The sequence below is a fragment of the Pelophylax lessonae genome (genome assembly GCF_965119305.1).
Source record: "Pelophylax lessonae genome assembly, chromosome: 10".
NCBI lineage: Eukaryota > Metazoa > Chordata > Amphibia > Anura > Ranidae > Pelophylax > Pelophylax lessonae.
The window spans coordinates 156,283,491-156,308,555 of NC_138777.1; the positions used below are offsets into that span (position 1 = coordinate 156,283,491).

At 40.8% G+C, this 25,065-nt stretch overlaps 1 protein-coding gene across 2 annotated transcripts in view; it reads left to right on the forward strand.

Annotated features, from left to right (window-relative positions):
- Window positions 1-25,065, forward strand: part of SLC12A4 (solute carrier family 12 member 4) — a 363,765-nt gene that overhangs the window by 36,853 nt on the left and 301,847 nt on the right. For both annotated transcript variants that reach the window (XM_082270400.1, XM_082270401.1), the window contains exons 3-4: window positions 3,949-4,077; window positions 8,560-8,706. In XM_082270400.1, coding sequence (XP_082126526.1) covers window positions 3,949-4,077; window positions 8,560-8,706 — 276 coding nt within the window. The remainder of the gene's footprint in view (window positions 1-3,948; window positions 4,078-8,559; window positions 8,707-25,065) is intronic.

Here is a 25,065-nt window from a genome sequence, read left to right on the forward strand (position 1 = left end):
CTGCACCAATGGGGAGACATTACGCTTAACATAATTAGCCAAATTAGGGTGTACTATTATGCCCAAATATTTAAATTGTTCCAGTACCAGAATCTGGGAAGCCGCCTGCGGTAATGGGCGCTCCTGTAGGTCCAGCGGTAATAGTACCGACTTGTCCCAGTTGATTTGGAATCCTGAGAAGGATCCGAACTGGCGAATCAATGCCATCAAACCCGTAAGGGAGTCATCAGTGTCACCCTAAAAGAGCAGGGCGTCGTCTGCATAAAGAGCAATATTCTCTTCCCCCCCGTGCCTCTTTTAAACCCGTGAATCATGGGATCCCTCCTGATAGCTGCTGCAAGGGGCTCCACCTCCAGGGCGAACAAAAGGAGGGACAACGGACACCTCTGCCTCGTGCCCCTTCAAAGAGAGAATGACGGAGACAGCATGTTGTTTATGCGGACACAGGCAGTAGGAGCCCCATACAGCAGCTTAACCCAGGAAATAAACGTGGTCCCCAGACAAAATTTCTCAAGGACTGCCCACAAGTATTGCCACTCCACACTAGCAAATGCCTTAGCGGCATCAAGGGACAGCACCGCTCTGTGACCACAGTTGTCTGGGGGTATTTGCATGTTGAGAAACAGCCGGCGTAGATTACTAGTGGTAGACCGGTTAGATATAAACCCTGTCTGGTCTCTATGAATTTTTTTAACGACCACCTTGGAGAGGCGCTGCGCCAGAACCTTAGCAAGTATTTTCAGGTCTGTGGTCAGGAGCGATATCGGGCAATAGGATTCAGGTTGGTCAGGATACTTCCCAGGCTTCAGTATAACAACCACCACTGCCTCATACATCGAGGCAGGTAGTGAACTCTCCTCAAAAGCAGCCGTAAAAGTGTGAAACTTTTTATATAGCTCTATGGGAATCCCATCCGTTCCCAGTGACTTGGAATTGGGGAAGGTAGCCAGCGCCTCCTGTAGTTCCTCCAATTGAATGGGGGAGTTCAGGAGTTCACGGTCCTTAACAGGTACCACCGGGAGATTGGGAAGTCATGTAAGTCCCCCGGGCGTAGGCAACCTTAGAGGTGTATAGGTCTTGGAAAAAGGAGTGGAACCCCTGCAATATGGACGGAGTATCAGTAAATACGTGGGTCGTGCGGAGAGACAGTCTATGTATAATCACAGAGGGCCGTTGCGCCCGAGATATGACAGAGCGCATATGGCCAGTTTTTTCCCCCTCCTCAAAATATGCTTGAGAAGTGAAAAGCCTCTTGTGAGCTGCCTGCTGTTTTTGAATCGAGCGATAAAAACGCTGCGCCTCTAACCATTGGTTCTGATTTTTTGCCGTATACCCATTCAGCCCGCAGCACCGCTTCACTAGCATCCTGTGCCCATTGTCTACTCCTTGTCTTAATGCCGGAAACCTTCAGATATAAGGCCTTCCGAGCATCCCACACAACGCCAGGAGATGCAGAGTGCCTGTTGTCTGTCAGGAAATGTGCAATTTGATCATGCATAAAATCAGTGTTAGTAAACAGTGGGAGCCAAAATGGATTCAGCTTCCAGTACATGGGGAGCTTAGAGCCCGGTAGTGTCAAACGTACCTGACCCGTGGAATGATCCGAGAGGCCTCTAGCTATGTATGAAACTACGGGTGAGAGGGAGAAGAGCAGGTCAGAACCCAGAGCCAGGTCTATGTGTGATAAGGTAGAATGGGATGCAGAATGGCAGGAGAAGCAGGCCTCCAGCAGGTATTTAATCCGCCATAAATCTATGAGAACCAGTTCTCCCATAAACCTGGCAAAGGGGAGTGAGTGCCCTAGATCCCTGAGGACAGAATTTCTTGTATACGTCAAGGGACACATCCAAAACAGCGTTAAAATCCCAGAGGGCCAGGACCGGTACTTGCGGGTGTTTAATAAGAAGCCGAGACAGACACTCCAGTACCTCAAAGACAAACGGAGGCGGTATATAAATATTAGCAATTATACATTTGAGTGTCCCACAAAGCCATTAGGAAAATAAACCTCCCCTAGGCATCTATATGAGAGTCCAGAGTTTCAAATTTAGCGTAAGCAGAGATCAAAACTGAGACCCCCTCTAGAGTACAGGTATTGAAATTGGACTGGGTATTTCGGAGAGCGGAGTAGGTTCACCGAGTCCTTGGTTAGGTGTGTTTCTTGCAAGCAAGTGAAGGTTGGAGCATGGTGTGATAGAAAGGTCAGAACTGCAGTACATTTCCGAGTATCATGCAGGCCCCGGACATTCCAGGAGATGAAAGAACCTTTGTTGTTAGACATTGGGGAGTGTAGAAGAATATGCCAGAGGCATCCCTGGGGTCCGTATAGGGCAATCAGAAAGAAAAAACAGGGCAAAGTTGGAGGTGAGCAACAAGGCAGTGAACTTGAATGGCTGAAACATGAGGCAGTCCTACGGCTGGCACTGCTTTGATGGCTGGCTGGCACCCATTGGTGGCTGGCTGGCACCCTTTTGTGACTGGCTGGCACCCTGTGTGGTGGCAGGCCTGGCACGTACAGGCCCAGGGTCTGTGGCTGACTAGCTTGTACAGTCAGGACTCAGGCAGGACCTGTGGCTGGCTGGCTGGTACATAGTGGGTGTGGGGGACTGGGTTGCTGGCTGGCACCAGGAAGCTGTGGGTGGTGGGTGGCCGCGGCGGCTGTTTTACAGAACAGATACAGAACGTGTGTCAAACTGTTGGTCACTGTTCACTCACTAGATATAGAAGAACTCCCTGTCCCGACCGACCGCCTGTGTAGCATGCAGACTCCAGTGTGACCGCGGCAGGTAAAAGACACTGTAACGAGGCTGAGGGAGCGGCCTAAGAGCTGCCCAGTGCGCGGAGGCTCGTGGCGCAACGTACGCGATGACGTCACAAAAATATCGGTAAATCCAAAGGCCAATTTCCGATATATGGGGAAAGTGCATATCGGCCCCCGATATAGCAGGGTTGCCGATAATTGGTCGATCTCTACTTCAAACCCCCAAGCATTTTATATATAAATATATATTGTATATATTTATATAATATATATATTTTTTTTAGCAGAGACCCAAGAAAATAAAATGGCGATCGTTGCAATCTTTTATGTCACACTGTATTTGCACCGGAGTCTTTTAAATGCAGTTTTTTGGGAAAAATACACTTTAATGCATTAAAAAAAAAAAAAAAAACTAAACAGTTAAGCTAGCCCAATTTTTTTATATAATAAAAAAGATGTTACGCCGAGAATCGTAATCTTTTTATTCTAAGCAAGAAAATGGTGATTTTCATTTTATCCAGAATTGCACAGCCATAGTTTGCAGTGTGAAATTGTTCATAGTAAAGCAAAGACACTGCATGGTTTATAACTTGTATAAGGCCCTGTTCACATCTGAGCTATTTTCTGCTTGAAGCCTGTTGCTCTAAAACACTTAACAAGACAAACTGCATTAATTTCAATGGCCCCTGTTCACATCTGAGCATTCTGTCGTCTGAAGCAAAATGTCTGCTGCTCAAAGAAGTACATGAGCTTCCTTTTGGCAGCATACAAGTGTTTTTGGCCCCATAGACTTAGACAATAGAAACATCTGACCTGAGCATTTTTACAGGCATTTTCTGCTCTCTACCCTTAATTTCCTTTCCCTCTCTTCTCCTTAGTGCTTTCTGTTGGCTAAACAAAAACACCTGAAACCGTAAAATGCTTGTAATACACGTCTAAAAGACTTTAAAAATGCTTGTAAAAAGCTACAAAAGTGCTTTAAAATTGCCTGAAAGTGCCAGAAAAAAACGCCATTCAATCACTACTCTCAGGTGTGAATGGAGCCTTAGTATCAGTGATCTCTTAAATTTAACTTTGTAAACTCAGGATCTTATGACTGTTTGCTTTATGTTTTTGTGTATCTGTAGTTATATATGAATAATAAACTTAAATATGTTATTTTACAATTTTGTATATGCATGTTTTAGGAAGAGCTGGACATCCGACCGAAGGTCTCTTCCTTTCTTAATCGCTTGGTAAACTATACTAACCTGACACAGGGTGCACAGGAACATGAAGAGGCTGAAAATACGGAGTCCTGTAAAATGTTTTTCAAGGTAAAGCCTTTATTGCATAATTGTTGTATAGTTTGTTAAACCCACTACTATATTTCCCATATGGGAGATCTTTTAAACTCAGTGGCAACCATACTGTAGTGCGGGTTTGCTGCCCTTCTTCCCAAACTTCAATTTAGCTTTACATTGCTAAACTTGCCACATATTGCGGTGTTATCTTTTGTCTTGGAGAACCAAATCTCAAACCATAGGCCCAAACACTGATGTTGAAAGAAAACTACAACCCTCATACTCCCGTGGGAGAATCAGGGGTGAATGTGGAGGGATTTAGGGGTACCAGACATAAATAGACATCTAAACATATATAAAAGAATAATACACTTTATTAATATCCAAAAATATAAAAACAGAATACTCATACAAAAACTGAGTACATCGTATCACAATATAAATCTCACTACACAAAAATCATATCAGATGTGGGTTAATCTGGAATTGTATCTACGCATTTCGCCAGAGGGTAAGGGCTTCTTCAGGATCCCATAACAGATAGAGTGGACACCATTAGAAACATAGAATGCAATCAAACAAATCATATATATATATATATATATATATATATATATATATATATAGTCAATAGAATAATATATCCATAACAATATGTACGTACATATATGTCATTAATAGCATCTATGTATCAAACAAAATCATTAATAAGCAATCACAGGTCAAAGTACAGAAAAAAAAAAAAGCAACTCAAAGGAACAATAATGGAGAACCCAGACGGATATCAGAGACTGGGAGAGTGGGATAAATGACCAGACAACCATCACATGCAAACTGCAAACAGAGCTAAAGTAACATGGAAAGATGAGATTTATATCTACAAATTTGATATAATTATTTATTTTTATATATATTTTTTTTTTCAGGGGGTGTTCTGATGGTCCATCCAGGGATGTCATTGGCTGTCCTCCCGGAATTATATTTATTGCATAGCATCTCTAATATATTCAATATTTTCTCTATTCAGTTTACTCTCTCCATCTCGGATGGGGAGTTTTACATTGTATGCTGTTGTATGGAGGCTGTCAGTTTTCTGTTTCTAATTATGTTGGCTTTGGAGGCCTCTATTGATTGTTTTGCCCCTATTTGATCTGATTGGCGATCGGATGCGGCATGTTTTCCCCTATGTGGGGACAAGGATCTGAGCGTATCTTGCTTTATATGCTTGTGACTGTCTGTTCCGGTAGGAACGTCACGCCCCCAGGCCGCTCATTGGCCATGAAGGGCTGTGACGTGGGTAGCAGGAGATCAGCACAACCACCTGTGATGACTAATAGAGCGGGGTGTATTTAGACGCCGCTCAGCTGTTTGGCGGCTCTCATTCAGCTGACTGGATGTGGCGTTGAAGGACGTGGCTGTATATCCTTGTCTTGTGTCAATTTACCAGCTTGGTCGGACAGAAGTGAATACTCCGGCTTTGCTCTGGTGTGATATCTAAAAGTGATCTAATACTCACTAATCTGGGGTAATTGTTTTTTTTGCATTTTTTTCTTATTAATGTGGGGTGATCTTTGTTATTCCACTTTTTTCTTATTAATGCAAAATATTGTCTGTTTGAGTGTTTTCTTTTCTTCTGTTTGCACATTCTCATGCTACCCACATCACTGGCTGATTTGGCGTTGATTATAATTGATTTATGGGAACTCTTCATACCACTGCATCCTAAGATAGAGGTGATCTCCTGAGGGGTCGATTGGCTCACTTGTTTACAAAAAAACCTTTATGCAGGGGTTTCTGGATCACCTATTTGAAATCACTTTTTGTCCTATCTCCCCTCCCTCTCTCTGACTAGTAAGTATTTGCATTTGTTACAATTCTGCACTTGCACTTGTCATTTTTCTCATTTTGTATTCGGTTGATACAATTATATATACATGCTTCTTCTTTTTTAGAGCACATAGTAATTTTTTGGTGTTAGCAGATGGATCATTATTGTTTTTAGTGCTCTTGCACATTTGCCTACCTTTTACTGGTGTATATCCTGAGATCCCTCATCCAGCAAGATTATTGTTGGCTGTTGGGAGTATTGTCTGTCTTCACTAACCATCGACGGTATATTATCAAATTTGTAGATATAAATCTCATCTTTCTGTGTTTATTTAGCTCTGTTTGCATGTGATGGTTGTCTGGTCATTTATCCCACTCCCCCAGTCTCTGATATCCGTCTGGGTTCTCCATTATTGTTCCTTTGAGTTGTTTTTATTTTTTTTTCTGTACTTTGACCTGTGATTGCTTATTAATGATTTTGTGATTTTATTTGATACGTAGATGTTATTAATGACATATATGTACATACATATTGTTATGGGTATATTATTCTATTGACTATATATATGATTTATTTGATTGCATTCTATGTTTCCAGTGGTGTCCACACTATCTGTTATGGAATCCTGAAGAAGCCCTTATCCTCGGGCGAAACGCATTGATCCAGCTCCAGATTGACCCATATCTGATATGATTTTTGTGTAGTGAGATTTATATTGTGATACGATGTACTCAGTTTTTGTATGAGTATTCTGTTTTTATATTTTTGAATATTAATAAAGTGTATTATTCTTTTATGTATGTTTAGATGTCTATTTATGCCTGGTACCCCTATATCCCTCCACATTCACTCCTGATTCTCCCACAGGAGTATGAGAGTTGTAGTTCTCTTCTAGTGTTTGTATTAAGAAGGGATGGTACCCTGGCATAGTTTTATATCTGTTTAGAATCGCGCCCTATCCTCCTTCCAAACACTGATGTTATTACCCCGGGCTTGATAGTGCACCCATCCCAACTTACTACTGCTAAGAATATCTAGGTCTAATTCTCATATCATTTGTTAATCCACTTCGAACACACATGAACTTGCTGCTTTGATTATGTGTCCATGCTTGGAACTCTTTTGTTGCAGCTCCATGAAAATTTCCCTCAGCTCTGCTGGTGGAGTTGCCATCACCTCGTTTATCCACTTCAAGTTACTGACAGTATACTCATCACTGTGTGTGGAGTCTAGATTTAGTTAATAGACCCCTTTTCTACACAGGCCTCCTTAGCTTATGATCCTTAGACTGTACCCTATGTCTCTATAGGTCCTCCCTCTCTATATCAAGGTCAAGGATCACTAGGTCACCTGTTCTACAAGCTAAGCAGGCTTTCTGATTTCACATCCTTAGGATTGAACTTCTACACCAACCTAGTGCCTTAAAAAAAGATTCTGAGAGGTACAACCAGAATATCGGATTTTTAGCATTCGATTATTGTCAGTGGCTTTAGCTGCTGGCAGTAATCACTGTGTTCTCCTGGCAGGAATGGTTCCCTGCGCCCACCTCTGCTGGGTGAACACAAAAGTTCCATGGGAGAGATTCCCCCATCAACACTGACTGTGTTGATGGGGGAATCAAGCAATAAAGAAAATCGCATAATCTATGGCCTGTTTTAAATAAAAACCTCCTATAAAGGTTAACTCTGGGCAGATCTAAAAGACACAAACTAATGCAGCATTATAATAACTATTAAATCATGGAATTTATTTTTTTAAATGGAAGCAGTACCTGAATTTGGTTGGATATCGGCCTCTTGCAGTTTATTGTATATTATGTACAATAGCGAGGGGGTCCGAGAAGTAGCATAAGGAGCCAGTCAGGTTTGCTACAGTGCTAGGAGTATGCTGATAGGAGGGGAGAGTGGAGTCACTGTTGAATGAGCTCAACAGTGCACTGCTTCTCCTTTTGCTGCCCAGTCACAGGTTGGAATGGGGAAAGCAACCTTTATTTAAACGAACGTCAAACTGCAGAAGAGAAAGAACAGGTCATTTTTCCTACTAGAAAGGGCTATGCTGTGGGGCTGAGCTTTGTAAGTCTCAGAAGTGGATGGACAGAAATACAGATGCTTTGGCAGGTAAAATTGCTGTCATTTGTACTTCATCTTTGTGTTTAGCTGTTAGTCTGGAGCAGCCTTTATCAACTTTTTCAACACAGAGGAACACCCTGAAATATATTTCTGGTCTCGGGGAACCCCTGTTAAAAATTAAAAATCTACAACTCATGACACATTGGAAGAATGTTCCTTACTCTTGTCATCATTGGGAAGAATTACCCTCTCAGAGATAGCTAAAAGGAACAATGGTCTCACTGGAAACTTATCTGAGAGGCAGAAATTGCCCATTGCTCAAGGAACCCCTAGCAACCTCAGGAGGAACCCTGGTCTGGAGCTTGAGCTTTAACTGTGGAGAATAAAAAGGGAAAATCCATGTTGTAAATGTGTATAAAAGTCGTGTTACTGTATTTACTAGCAGACCTGTAGATGTCTTTTTCTGTTAATGAAATACTTTTCTTATACATGACTTCTAGTTCCTTTTTTGTTTATTTTACTCTTGATTATAACAGTCATTCTGCTGCTATTGTTATTACTATTACTACATTTATCCTATTGTAAAAACCCTTTTTTTTTTTTTAATTCTCTTCACAGTCTCCCAGCATGGGCACACTGATGGGAGTTTACCTTCCATGTTTACAAAATATTTTCGGGGTGATACTCTTTCTTCGACTAACATGGATAGTGGGAATAGCTGGTGTGCTGCAAACACTAGTAATTATTCTGATTTGTTGTTGCTGTGTAAGTATATTTTGCTTCATATGATCATTTATTTTTGTTTGTTTTTTGGTTTCCTATTGGTAGTTGGAAATGTGCTTTTTTTTTTTCTCCATTAGACGATCTAAAAAAACACATGCAAAAACATAAATCTTACTGCAGGTTCAGGTTTCTTTAATGAGGTTGTAAACTTCCGAATTAAAAAAAAAAAACCTGAAAGACAAACACATAATGAGCTAGTATGTATCGCATACTAGCTCATTATGAAATACCTAAGAACGAAGCCCCGAGGTGCCGACCGCTCACCTCTCTCGTGGGTGACATGTTCTGTCACCCTTCTTCCGGGTTCGCGGCATCCGGCCATCTGATTGGCTGGACCCGCGATTACGTCACTCCCGCGCATGCGCGCAGGAGCCGACGGTCACGGCACGGGGCTCTGAAGGAACAGCACCAGCGGCCGTTCCTTCAGAGCGCATGTGCCAGTGATGTCACTGGCTGCATGTAAGGTAAATATCTCCTAAACTGTATATATTTAGGAGATATTTACAGTACCTATAGGTAAGCCTTATCATAGGCTTACCTAGAGGTACAACTTGCAGAGGAGGGTTTACTTCCTCTTTAAAATCGATGGAAGATATGCTAACTAGGGAGGGCTAAAATTAGGAGTTTTCACTTCACCAAGATTTTGTTAAAGAATCATGACATTTTACTGCAAATCTCCATGTTAAAATTCATTGTAGCCAACATGTTCTTAAACACTTGTTGACAAATTGTATATGCAGCAGCATTTTTTATGTACTTTTTTTTTTTGTTTGCTTTCTCCCTTATCTTTGTGGCACAATCCTGCAACAAAATGTATTTGCTGTTATTTCCACCTATAGGGTGGCTACACTGCCATGCATGGTGTCCCTGGAGCTCCAGTTCAGCCACCCTGATGTGCCTGTTCTGTGAGAAGGGGCATATACAGTATGCGCATTTAAGGCTGAAGGCAAGGAATCATGGCATATAGTTCCAAAGCAGGAGGCTGCCTGATTGCTTAGTTATAAGAATCGTGCCCCCTGCTCGATCAAAAGTTCAGTGCCACAAGAATTGTTATAGACAGTACGGTCTTCCCAGGGTATATTAATTTTGAGCGGACAGAAGTAAGTCATTGGGGCAAAATACTACAAAATAACTTTGAAATTATAAATAGCAGCATAAACAGTAGCTCTAGGGAAAAATGTTTTATACAATTAGGGGGCCAATGTGCTTTAAATGGCTCCTAAAGGGAATCTTTTTTTAGTTATCCTGAACATGTTCTTTGTTTTTCTACCAAAATATTGGGCCCTGGTTTGTTAAAATATGATGTTTAGATTGCGAGGAAGAGATAAACCAGAATATGAACCCAATCAGAAAATGTGCTAAATTGTTTAGGTTGTGTTGTTAGTGTTTATTTTAGTTCTTTTTTTTCCCTTGGATAGTGTTTTCTTTAAAAAGTAACTCCACTTTTGTGGAAGAAAAATATAGCCAATAAAAAAATGAATATAGCATATACAATTGCTACACCAAATCCAAATTGTATATTCGTGTTATTGAAAAATGACCTTACCTTTTTCAATCTGCAGTGCTTTCATTTTCTGTAAAATGTAGTATGGAAACCTGGAGATGATCTGTACATTGCTGTACAAAGCGCCTCCAAAAATGTAGTTTCCTGCTTGTGTGAAGAACTCTGCTCTAGGATAAAAGTTTTAGGTATGCTCTGCAACAAAAATGTCATTTTTGGTGAGACACTTGATACTCCCGAAGGGTAAATTACTTCTCAAGGGATGCGGGCACAGCAGCTCTTCTCATCTGAACAGACAAAATGAGTACCTAGTTTGACAGGCGATCGATCAGAAGTATTTGTAGCTGCTTACTTTTTTACATTTTATTTATCCTTTTTCTTTTTTTTTCTAGCCTGAAGAACCACTTTAAGGTGTCTTAAATATTCATAGAGTACTTGTTTATGGAAAATAGCATTTGAGAAAGGGTTAACTTGCTTACCTATTTATGCTATGTAATTCCCAGTACACACGATCCGAAAATCGGACGACGTTCCGTCCATTTTTTTTTGGTTGCTAGGAACTCTCAATTATATTCGCAAACGGGAGAGGTTACTTACGATACAAATTTTCTCGGACGATGATTCAAAAGCTTCCGGTATGCGTAACCACGCTGTAGCATGTGAGGGGAAATTATGTCTACTGCTCATGCGCTGTCTACTGCTCACCATTTTTTTCGGACGAACAACATACTGATAATACGATTATCGTACAATGTAATATAATACGATCAAAATTTATATGCTTGCACGACCGAATAATATCGGGCGAACTGTCGTGATCGCCTCTCGTAAGCTGTGTACTAACGATCAGATTATCGTCCGATCTTTTCACAAGCGTTATTTTTCGCCCAATTTTCGGATCGTGTGTACGGGCCATTAGAAGCTGGATGCATTTTTGCCTCAAACAATATAAGAAGTCATTGAGGCCAAGAAGCATAGTTAGTCAACAAGATCAAAAGTGTTTGATCAACACATCAGCTGCCTTTACATCTTAGAAAATAAGGAGAGAAACTGTATATCAGGGAGGGATTTTTAATTTCTGAAAGATTATTTTTTTTGTAAGGAATGATCTGAACTATAGTACACATGATTGCATGCATGGAAGCCACCTAGGTGCATAGTATAGTTTTGACATATTTGCTAAATGAGTGTCTATATGCTTGCTATATCATGAGAACTTGGGACTTTGGAGGCTTCTGATTAATGTAATATTTGCAAGTACTCCGTTAGACTATCTGTTCTGAGATCAAATGAAGCACCAAGTTGCTGCAGGAAATATGTTTGGATTGGTAGAGTTTGCGTTCTACACCTGTCTGCGCAATCTTGTTTTTACAACATCACTAATGATTATAAATTAGTCATACAAATACAACACACTCTTGCTTCATTGACATTATCTCCAGCTGAAAGTCTATACCTGAGTACAAGCATAGAGCTGGAGGAAGTGTCTACTGGAACCTAGCATTGCACTTGCATTCTACTGATTGCAAAAAATAGAAAATATAGCAAGGCACTTTCTTTTGTGACTTAAAAGCAAATTACCTGAATTAGGGGCTTAACAAACCCCCTATTTATGAATGAATATTGAAACAAAAATAGTAAGCAGGAAGAGAGGCTGCTATACCAAAAAGAAATGTATATACTTTATTGCACACATAAATAATAAACTATTAAAATTACCCTAAACCTGCTCCCATAAATTATTGTATATATGCATAGATCCAAAATATCTCAATACAGCAGTAAACACAAAAAACATGTAAAGAAATTATTTTTGCGCTCACCTTTAAACCTATACCAATAAACCAGTAAGCTGCTGCACACAAAGTGATCAACTTTGTATAATAATATAAATGTGAAAGTACCGCGCTCCCCAATGAATTAATAAATATAACCAAGTCAAACATATTTCAGTCAATATACATTATAACCTCACGCATAAACAATCCCAAACTCATAACCTAACGCACATGTGTGTAGGTATGTATGTAATACACTGTTAAAAAAAATTAAAGGAACACTTTTTTTAATCCGAGTATAGCATCAAGTCAATTGAACTCCGGGGATATTGATCTGGTCAGTTAGGCCCCTTTCACACATGCGTTCCATTCAGTTCATCAGTCACATCAAATGTATCAGTCTTCCATCCATTTTTCATCCATTTTTTTTTTTTTTTTTACATCCACTACCAATGCAAAAACGGATGAAAAACGGACCGTTTGTCCGTTTACATCTGTTTTTCATCCAATCCATTTTTTTTTTTTTTTGACGGATGAAAAATAGGGCACTCATCCGTTCCAAAAAACGGACATTGACAGAAGCGGATGAAAATGTATGTTAAAGGATGATCATCCGTTGTCAACCGTTTTTACATAGAAATGCATTGATGTCCGTTTTTCATCTGTCAACGGATGGATGAAAAACGGACCGTATGTGTGAAAGGGGTCTTAAGTAACAGAGGGGTTTGTTAATCAGTTTCAGCTGCTTTGGTGTTAATGAAATGAACAGGTGCACTAGATGTGCAACAATAAGACCACCTCCAAAACAGGAATAGTTTTACAGGTGGAGGGCACTGACATTTTTTTCCATATTCATCTTTTCTGAATTTTTCACTAGTTTTGCATTTGGCTAGGGTCAGTGTCACTACTGGTAGCATGAGGCAATACCTCGACCCTATAGAGATTGCATAGGCGGTCCAATTCCTCCAGGATGGCACATCAATATGTGCTATTGCCAGAAGGTTTGCTGTGTGTCCCAGCACAGTCTCAAGAGCATGGGGGAGATTTCAGGAGACAGGCAGTTACTCTAGGAGAGTTGGACAGGGCCGTAGAAAATCCTTAACCCACCAGCAGGACTGGCATCTGCTCCTTTGTGCAAGGAGGAACAGGATGAGCACTGCCAGAGCCCTACAAAATGACCTCCAGCAGGCCACTGGTGTGAATGTCTCTGACCAAACAATCAGAAACTGACTTTTTGAGGGTGGCCTGAGGGCCCGATGTCCTCTAGTGGGCCCTGTGCTCACTGCCCAGCAAAGTAGAGCTCAATTAGCATTTGTCATTGAACACCAGAATTGGCAGGTCCGCCTCTGGTGCCCTGTGCTTTTCACAGATGAGAGCAGGTTCACCCTGAGTACATGTGACACTTGTGAAATGGTCTGGAGAAGCCATAGAGAACATTATGCTGCCTGTAACATTGTTCAGCATTACCAGTTTGGTGGTGGGTCCGTGATAGTCTGGGGAGGCATATCCATTGAGGGGACACACAGACCTCTACATGTTGAACAATGGCACTCTCACTGCTATTAGGTATCGGGATTCAATTCTTGGAGCCATTGTCAGACTCTTTGCTGGTGCAGTGGGTCCTAGGTTCTTCCTGGTGCACGAAAATTCCCCCGACCTCATTTGGCGAGAGTATGTAGCCAGCTCCCGAAGGATGAAGGAATTGATACCATTGAATGGCCTCCATGCTCGCCTGACCTAAATCCAATAGAACACCTCTGGGACATTGTTTCTCTCCATCTGATGCCGTCAGGTTGCACCTCAGTCAGTTCAGAAGCTCAGTGATGCCTTGCTTCAGATCAGGGAAGAAATACCCCGGGACACCATTCGTCATCTTATTAGTAGCATGTCTCCACATTGTCAAGCATGCATACAAGGATGTGGGGGCCATACAAACTGAGTACCATTTTGAGTTGCTGCAATGAAATTTCAGCAAAATGGACTAGCCTGCTGCATCATGTTTTTGCTTTGATTTTCATTTTCAGGGTGTCTTTGAATTCTGCCCTCTTTAGGTTTATAATTTTAATTTCCATCAAACAATGTGGCATCCTTTACCCAATCCATATCAGTATAGATATCCAGCATGATATTTTTCCCCATTTAGATCTGATGTGTTTTCAAAGTGTTCCTTTAATTTTTTTGGCCAGTGTATATATCATTTAGATCCAGAGATTTTCTAACTGGGAACACTCCAGTGCATAATATCCGGTCATGAAAAAAGCTGCAAAAGAGACCTACGTCTTTAGAATTACATGGACTAACTTTGGAATACCATCGGGTACAGCGGATCCCCAGAGGATTTAAGAGTAAGCTTGGCACCTACTTTATTTAGTGATAACGAAGAGTATAAGGCTACATTTATGCAGATTCTCAATAAATGTTCATTCGATCTAATGACTTTAATGATCTCACATATACGGAAGGAATTAGAAGTGGTATCCGAACAATTGTTAAAAGTGGAAAAGGAGTTAAAATCCATAGTAACCGCTGAGGAATTTACAAAACTAATGGAAAGTTTGGATGCAAAAATGATTAAATATCGTTCAGATTTGGAGATGAAAAAAACGGAATAGGTTTGACCGAGATAGTGAAGATAATCAATGGAATCAAGTTTATACAGTCAGGTTCATTAATATATTGGGACATCAACACAATTCTAATCTTTTTGGCTCTATACACCACCACAATGGATTTGAAATGACACAAACAATATGTGCTTTAACTGCAGACATTCAGCTTCAATTTGAGGGTATTTACATCCAAATCAGGTAAACGGTGTAGGAATTACAACAGTTTGTATATGTGCCTCCCACTTTTTAAGGGACCAAAAGTAATGGGACAGATTAACAAGCATAAATCAAATTTCTACTTTTTAATACTTGGTTGCAAATCCTTTGCAGTCAATTACAGCCTGAAGTCTGGAATGCACAGACATCACCAGACGCTGGGTTTCATCCTTAGTGATGCTCTGCCAGGCCTCTACTGCAACTGTCTTCAGTTCCTGCTTGTTCTAGGGGCATTTTCCCTTCAGTTTTGTCTTCAGCAAGTGAAATGCATGTTCAATCGGATTCAGGTCAGGTGATTGACTTGGCCATTGTATAACATTCCACTAATTTCCCTTAAAAAACTCTTTGGTTGCTTTCGCAATATGATGGGTGAATGTGTAATGTTCCGGTACCTTTGGTACCCTAAATTACTCTTTTCACAAGTGTATGCGCCCCACCATTCTCTTTTGGAAAGGTGCGCATACACCTTTAAGACTGAAGCTGTCATCACTCAGCGCCGGACTAGATGGCTATTTAAATCGCCGGTTCTCACTCACATGTGTTCGTTCAAACACCCTTACCTGGATGCTAACTTGGCTTGAAGCTTTCGTGCTTGCAAGCATACCTCTCTGACGGAACCTCGCTGCGCTGATCCCTGCATCCCGCTTCCGGATCATCCGCTCCTCCTGAACCAACCTTCGGCTGTATTGCTATTAGTGCTAAGTACCCCGCAGGGGAACCCTCTATAAACTTATACTAAGCTTACACTATCTAGCTCTGCATAGTAAAGACTATTTATCACATCTGCATATCTAGATTGCTAGCTCTTAAGACTACTGCTACTTATTCCTGCACTGGGTTGATCACTCTTGTATGTCCACCTGCTACTCTGTCATCTGCTACCATACATGATTGCTAAACCTACCTGCATCCATCTGCTACTGTCTTACCTTCAAGTGTCTGTCACCTACCACCTCCACTCAACCTGTCTCTTAAATCTTCATCACTGTGTTACTACATACATAAAGTCACTCTAGGAACCAGCTTGTTGAGTGTGTGTATTTACTAGCTGAATTAAGACCTTCCACACATGATGAGTCATTGAGGTTGGGAATGGTATCTCAGCATCTCTCTTACATGACTACTGAAGTGGAATATTTCTGCAGCTGAAAATCCACACCATACATGAAACGCAGGAGCGTTACAGAATGTCCATCTGCACTGTGAAGCACCGTCCAATGAGTTCTGAAGCATTTGGCTGAATATGAGCCGATATTGCCCGAAACACTTCATAATTCATCCTGATGCTTTTGTCAGCAGTCACATCATCAATAAATACAAGAGAACCAGTTCCGTTGGCAGCCATACATGCCCACGCTATGACACTACCACCACCATGCTTCATTGATGAGGTGGTATGCTTTGGATCATGAGCAGTTCATTTCCTTCTCCATACTCTTCTCTTCGCATCACTCTGGTACAAGTTGATCTTTGTCTCATCTGTCCATAGGATGTTGTTCCAGAACTGTGAAGGCTTTTTTAGATGTTGTTGGGCAAACTCTAATCTGGCCTTCCTGTTTTTGAGGCTCACCAATGGTTTACATCTTGCGGTGAACCCTCTGTATTCACTCTGGTGAAGTCTTCTCTTGATTGCTGACTTTGAAACACATACACCTACCTCCTGGAGAGTTTTCTTGATCTGGCCAACTGTTGTGAAGGGTGTTTTCTTCACCAGGAAAAGAATTCCTCGGTCATCCACCACAGTTGTTTTTCGTGGTTTTCCGGGTCTTTAGGTGTTGCTCAGCTCACCGGTGCGTTCTTTCTTTTTAAGGATGTTCCAAACAGTTGATTTGTCCGCACCTAATGTTTTTGCTATCTCTCTGATGGGTTTGTTTTTGTTTTTTCAGCCTAATGATGGCTTGTTTCACTGATAGTGACCGCTCTTTGGATCTCATATTGAGAGTTGACAGCAACAGATTCCAAAGGCAAATAGCACACTTGAAATGTAACTCTGGACCTTTTATCTGCTCCTTGTAAATGGGATGAGGGAATAACACACACCTGGCCATGGAACAGCTGAGCAGCCAATTGTGCCATTACTTTAGGTCCCTTTTAAAAAGTGCGAGGCACATATACAAACTGTTGTAATTCCTACACCTTTCACCTGATTTGGATGTAAATACCCTCAAATTAAAGCTGAAAGTCTGCAATTAAAGCACATCTTGTTTCATTTCAAATCCATTGTGGTGGTGTATACAGCCAAAAAGATAAGAACTGTGTCGATGTCCCAATGACCTGATGGTAGATGGCCCTGTTTATATGCACGACGTGGACGGATTACCTCAGGCACTTTGAGAAGAGGGGGTGCATCGGATTAGTCGCTAGTGGTCTCTACTGACACAGATTCTTCCTCCACTGTTTTTTGGAACAAACACAATTGGAAGGCAGGACTCGTATGCAGACCAGATCATACAACACCAGAGAAGGAGCCACGGCTATGTATCTGCCACATCGCAATACACGGAGCAATCAAAACCGATATCGGAGAACTTAGTACATAACACCTCCATGACAGCACTTTTCCTGGAGGAGCTAAAGGTGCTTAATAAAGGACTATCTTTTTGTCCAAAAAGTTATTTGGATACGTTTATGCTTGATCAGGATCTGTACAAACTATTTAGGAACATTAGATGGAAGGTACATTTTGAACATAAACCAAGTACTTGTATAGAAATTACTGGGGACACAATTGTAAAAAAATTGGTTTATTTAAAAAATCTAAAACTGTACCACCCACTACATATGCACCGGTGAAAACCTTTGTAAAGGAGGTAATGAGAGATGTACATGAACTTGTCTCTCATTTGGACTACCGTGATCATATACCTAACAATCTTATGCATGATGAAAAATTGACATTGAAAAGGTTAAGTGGAAACCAGGAAATAATTTTGAAACCAGCGGACAAGGGTGGGTGCACCGTTATTATGGACAAACAAATGTATGAGAATGAAATTTACAGACGATTTGAAGATCAGAAGGTGTATAAGACATTAACAGGTGACCCCACTTGGAGTATTCGGAAAAAAATTAGAAGATATTTTGAAACATGCGTTCAGGGATGGGACAATTACAGGGGATCTTTAGGACTATTACCTAAATACACTAGGATAAGTGTCATACCCTGCCGGAAATTCACAAGGATAAGGATAACCCCTGATTGTGTAGGGTAGTGATTCTATCTTTGTCCCTACCTCACAATTTCTGGATAAGATTCTCAGAGGGGACAGAATCTTATCCAGAAATTGTGAGGTAGGGACAACGATGGAATCACTACCCGACACAATCGGGGGGTTACAGGGAACTTCGTCCCATATTAAGGACACTAATGATTTTTTTTACAGAAGTTGAAATCTTTACCTGATTGGAAGGAGGAGGACATTCTTGTAACATGGGATGTGAATAGTTTATACACATCCATACCGCAGGATGAAGGAATTGCAGCAGATATTGAATTGATTGAAACAAGTGGACTATATTCCACAGCACAAATTAGGCATTTTGAAAAATTGATTTTGATCTTGCATAATAACTATTTTCTTTTTCAGGAAATGTTTATACAACAACTAAAGAGTGTTGCTATGGGTTCCAATGTCGCTCTGTTATTCGCTTGCACTTTTATGCATACATTTGAGAATACATAAATATTGAATGATAAACTTTTTTTCAGAAATATTGCACCACTTGGTGGCGCTTTATAGATGATGGGTTTGTGGTATGGCGGGGCAACATTGGAACTCTATATATGTTTGATATGCTGAATTCATTCAGCACAGGCATAAAATTTACGATGTGTGTTGGTGGTAAATCGGTGGCTTTTTTGGACAATATGATTTACATTGAGAATGGAAAAGTGAAATCTGATTTGTATATCAAACCCACAGATAGAAACCAACTATAGGGGTTTAAAAGCTTTCATCTGCCACGTGTTCAGACCAATTATACAAATTCAATTGATTAGAAAGTATCATCAGCAATAAGGAGAGAAAGCAATTAAGAATAAACAAAATATGTAAAAAAAATTAGGAATCGTGGATAAACATATAACTTGGTGCAGCAGGAATTGGGGAGATTAAGATATATATAGAAAAGGGTTCCAACAGAAATAATTAAAAATCTAGATCAAAACGTCTTTCATTTTCCCTGCAGTACAAAAGTTAAAGTGAGAGAATATTTAAAATCATTGAAACACATTAAAACACATTGGAGTTTATTACAACGGGCTTACTCTGAGAATATTTTCAGGAAGTACTATTGAAAGCGTATAGAAGGAACAGGACAATAAGAGATATATTAGTACATTCAGATCACCAAAAAATAAAGAAACCTATGGAAAAAAGGACATTTTTGGAAAGTAAGAGAAATAGATCATATCCTTATCTTAGCTGTATACAATGTGGATACACGAGGAAAGGTGATGTCTTTATTCATCCTAGTAATGGAAAAAAATACATAATTCGAGTATTTTACACATGTCAAACATCATATGTGGTTTATGTATTAATTTCCCTGTATGGGCTGATATATGTTGGCGAAACCACATAAAAAATGAAAGATCGTATGTCACAACACCGATCTTCAATTACGAGTAAACAGCCGGGGTTACCGGTACCTAAACATTGTATATAGCATAATCATAAGGATACTGAAAAATAATTCATGATTTTGGAAGTAATAAAAAGACAGGAGGGGAGGAGATATAATTTTAAGGCTCAGACAGAGGGAAGTTTGATGGATTAAATCGCTAAATTCCTTATACCCTAATGGGTTAAATAGAGATTATGATCTCTATTTATTCTTGTGAATAGGATGATAATTATGATTTTTGAATATTACTTGGTAACATGTATAAATTTCCTTTTGGTATGAGATGATTTGAATAGATTGGTTAAATATTTGGGAATTTGGTAATTTTGTGATGAGTCTGCTATTGCCGACATTCAAGTGTGGGCTGGGTACTCTTGGTTGGGGTGCCCAATCCACACGTCTAATGAAAATAATATGAAACAATGATGTGGTTTTGATATAGAAGATTAGTAATACATGATTGCAGTTAGCTATGGGGGGTAATATGTGGATGTGTGGAAATTTGACAATGTTTTGAGGTTGTTGGAAAATAATGGGTTAAAGTGAATTCAATTAGAAATTGTGATTAAGGAGATACACCTGTGTAGTGTGAGGCTGGACTCACTGAGGGAATAGAGATAAAAGATTGTACTGAGGATTAGTGCTACACATGCAGCTTGATGAAGGACATATGCATGTCCGAAATTGTGCAGTCACTTGTAAATGTACACTACCGTTAAAAAGTTTGGGGTCACTTAAAAATGTCCTTATTTTTGAAAGAAAAGCACTGTTTTTTTTTTTCAATTAAGATAACATTATATTAACGAGAAATACAGTCTAGACATTGTTAATGTGGTAAATGACTATTCTAGCTGGAATCCACTTATTTTTAATGGAATATCTACATAGGCGTACAGAGGCCCATTTCTGGCAACTATCACTCCTGTGTTCTAATGGTACATTGTGTTAGCTAATCATATTAAAAGGCTAATTGATGATTACAAAACCCTTGTGCAATTATGTTAGCACAGCTGAAAACTGTTGTGCTGATTATAGAAGCTATAAAACTGGCCTTCCTTTGAGCTAGTTGAGTATTTGGAGCATCAGCATTTGTGGGTTTTATTGTACTCTCAAAATGGCCAGAAAAAGAGAACTTTCTTCTGAAACTCAACAGTCTATTCTTGTTCTGAGAAATGAAGGCTATTCCATGCGAGAAATTGCCAAGACACTGAAGATTTCCTACAACGGTGTGTACTACCTTCAGAGAAAAGCACAAACGGGCTCTAACCAGAATAGAAATAGAAGTGGGAGGCCCAGGTGCACAAATGAGCAAGAGGATAAGTACATTAGAGTCTCTAGTTTGAGAAATAGACACCTCACAGGTCCTAAACTGGCAGCTTCATTAAATGGTACCCGCAAAACGCCAATATCAACGTCCACAGTGAAGAGGCGACTCCGGGATGCTGGCCTTCTAGGCAGAGTGGCAAAGAAAAAGCCATATCTGAGACTGGCCAATGAAAGGAAAAGATTAAGATGGGCAAAAGAACACAGACATTGGACAGAGGCAGATTGGAAAAGTGTTATGGACAGTTGAATCTAAGTTTGAGGTATTTGGATCACACAGAAGAACATTTGAGAGATGCAGAACAAGTGAACAGATGCTGGAGGAGTGCCTGATGCCATCTGTCAAGCATGGTGAGGGTAATGTGATGGTCTGGGGCTGCTTTCGTGCTTGTAAAGTGGGAGATTTCTACAAGGTAAAAGGGATTTTGAATAAGGAAGGCTATCATTCCATTTTAAAAAACATGATATTGCTGCGCTAAAATATATGAACTGATATAAAAATCATACATGCGAAAAGCAGCCAACACAAATCTTTAGAAATGGAAAGATCAATAGCAATGGATACAAAATGTGGCGCTAATCTTGTTAAGTTTGCACAAAACGTCTTTGACAATTGTGGATAACATGCAACGGTTCTTATTTCTTCCACATGGATATAAGTAAAAACTTCAAAAGGAGAGATGTGAAGATCCTCAGCGAGGGAAACCACCACCAGGCACCCGCACACACTGATCCTTACCAGATCCCAATGACCCTCATCACAAAGGTCAAAAAGCGCTAGATACACAAGCCCTGGGAAGCCGGGATCCTTCACTCCTCCTCATTCGATCATATCCACAAAGCAGGCAGTCATTAGATCCTTGCGGGGTCCTGTGTTTGTAGTCTGTTTAAAGTCCTTGTTCAGGTAAGTGTCCTTTCTGGAACAAACGATAATATACCAGGTTTCAGAGACAAGCAGCCATGCTCCCATTTGCTTCCTGTAATGGAGACATCCACACTCTCTTTCCCTCGCTGAGGATCTTCACATCTCTCCTTTTGAAGTTTTTACTTATATCCATGTGGAAGAAATAAGAACCGTTGCATATTATCCACAATTGTCAAAAACGTTTTGTGCAAACTTAACAAGATTAGCGCCACATTTTGTATCCATTGCTATCATTCCATTTTGCAACGCGATGCCTTACCCCCCCTTGATTGGAGCCAATCTCCTCCTACAACAGGACAATGACCCAAAGCACACCTCCAAACTATGTAGGAACTATTTAGGAAAGAAGCAGTCAGCTGGTATTATGTCTGTAATGGAGTGGTCAGCGCAGTCATCAGATCTCAACCCTATTGCGCTGTTGTGGGAGCAGCTTTACCGTATGGTACATAAGAAGTGCTCAGCAAGCGAATCAAACTTGTGGGAGGCGCTTCAGGAAGTGTGGGGTGAAATTTCTTAAGATTACCTCAACAAATTGACAGCTAGAATGCCAAAGGTCTGCAAGGCCGTAATTGCTGCAAATGGAAAATGGAATTGTAGGCCACACTCCCGCTTAACCATACTTAATTTAATATAAATAATAACACTGACTTCAAGTTTTTTGGCAAAGAAAAAGGCCGCGGCACGCTTTATTGGTTTAAATGAAATAAATTAATTCATAAAAATTACTTGCTTGTAAAAAACACTCAAACTGAATAACTTATAATTGCTCAGTTATAGAACAACTCGAGCATCAATCAAATCAAATACCATATGAAATACAATGTCCCCCCTAGTCTACTAGGGTGACCCAACCACACAAAGGTGCTCGCGACAAAGGGGAGGGGGGGCGGGGAAAATTCTTCCTTGCTGCTCTTCTGTGCAAAAGGAAGCACTCTAGCCCAAACCAGGTTTATATAGCCTCTGCCCAGCCTGCCAGAAACTCTCCCTGCACACTGATTGGCTAATATTTGCTGCAATGCTCAGGTAAATTTAACCTTTCACTAGCCTACTGTACACCTATAACCCTATGCTTTTAACTAACCAAACTTCTACCAGGTGGCCACAATCCCACACAAGTGGCCACATAATGTGCCCCCTTTTATATGGAATTGTAGGCCACACTCCCGCTTAACCATACTTAATTTAATATAAATAATAACACTGACTTCAAGTTTTTTGGCAAAGAAAAAGGCCGCGGCACGCTTTATTGGTTTAAATGAAATAAATTAATTCATAAAAATTACTTGCTTGTAAAAAACACTCAAACTGAATAACTTATAATTGCTCAGTTATAGAACAACTCGAGCATCAATCAAATCAAATACCATATGAAATACAATGTCCCCACCAGCCGCACTTGAGCAACAAGGACGGCCCTACCCCACCACCGCGGCCTTTTCAATGCTATTTTGCAGCCCTAGATTAAAGATATCAATCCCCACATCTGAAAGGTGAATGCCATCCTGGCGATAAAGCCCCTGGATGCCACCCTCCAAATCTACATGCCTATAGGACAAGCCGCCGATAGACGGCATAAACTTCTCCATCGCCCTATTGACCCTCTTCCTCATCTTCTCCATAACCTTCCTCTGTGATGAGGAAAGCCAAGGAAGCCGAGGAACTATCTCGGAGAACACCACCACCGTCCCAGGGGAAGAAAGGGAAAATAAATGTAAATCTTGTTTCATTTTAAATAATAAATCTAATGTCTTAATATTACCAATGTCGTTACCCCCAGCATGGATAATCACAATGGCCGGAGGAGGCCAAACTTGGAATAATCTAGACAAATGAAAGTACAGCTGGTGCCACTGCAGGCCTCTAATTCCTTTCCAAAACAATCTAAACTCCGGAGGTAGAGCTAAATTTGTACTGTAAACACGTTGCGATGCTCTCTTTCTCGCCCAGAAAATAAAGGAGTGTCCCAGTATCCAGACTGCTCGCTGAGAACCTGGAGAATTCAAACAAACAAGTTAGGCCTTACATATACTTTAAAACATTTAGATTTCCACCTTCCCATACTTTGTATTACCCTATCCGAAAATCCCCTCCTAGCCGCCTCCGATGCTGCCCCTATCCTAAATGAGTGTGAGGAAAACCTAAAATTACTTAAACCCAGCCGCTCTAAGCATTTGTGTAGAATGAAGTCAAACTGGTATTTCGTTAGAGGAGTAGAATCCAGGTGAACTAAAAAATGTCGACCACAAACTGGCCTTACTTTCAAAAATCTTTTAACCATACTCAACGGGCAAATATCCTTATTCTGTTGGGCCTTGATAGTAATCCCCACACCTCTCCCCAAGGTGTCTGACTTTGAGCGCCGTAACCAAATCCCGATATCTTCCCTGCCCACCACCACCTGATCATAGAAAAGGCCCCCTTCTGCTTTTTTTGATAACGGTATCAACTCCGAGATGCGCAGCGCCCCAAAAAAGGTCAAGACAAAAGCTGTTCTGAACAACAGTGCTTCGTAAACGGAACTACATACTGATGAAGTCATACCGCAGATATCCCCCAATAATTCAATAGAAATAGGTCTCCTGTCATCTATTACCGACACTTCCTTCCTATAGCCTTTCAATAATTGCTGTACTGAAAAATAAGATGTACAAGCCGGAAAACCCTTCAAGCGGCAGAAAAAGGAAATGCCCGCCAGTGTCTTACGCAAGTGACTATAAGACAGTTTCCGCTGCATCAAAGAACCTACAAACTCCAAAACCCAACATTCCTCCGGTCGACCTTCCATCTGGCCCTTCGCCTCCGTGAAAGCCAACCAACTTCTCCAGGCAGCAGCGTAGCTCGCCCATGTCCTCGGGGCCACTGATCCCACTATCGTTCTCTCGACTAGGTCCCAACAACTGTCCACACTCGGCTCGGAATCTCGGTACCTTCTTCGTCCGCCTCCGGCAGCAGCTGGCGAAACCGGTCCATCTGAAACCGAGATAGAGCGTCGGCCAGATTATTCAAGACACCCGGTGTATGTTTTGCCTTCAACCATATATTGTACTGTAAACACAAAAGGACAACCCTCCTGAGCACCTTAATTACAGGAATAGATTTGGATGAAAGGCAGTTTACCGCAAACAAGACCCCTTTGTTGTCAGTTTCCACCAAAATCCTTCTGTTCGCGAAACAGGAACCCCATAGTTCCAATGCCACTAATATCGGAAACAGTTCCAACAAAACCACGTTCTTCGTCAGCCCTCCAATCCTCCACGAATCCGGCCATCCTGCACAACACCAGTGTGTCTGCCAAATTGCTCCGAAGCCCTTAGAACCCGCCGCGTCCGTAAACAAGCGGAAATCTGGGGCAAAAACAAACTC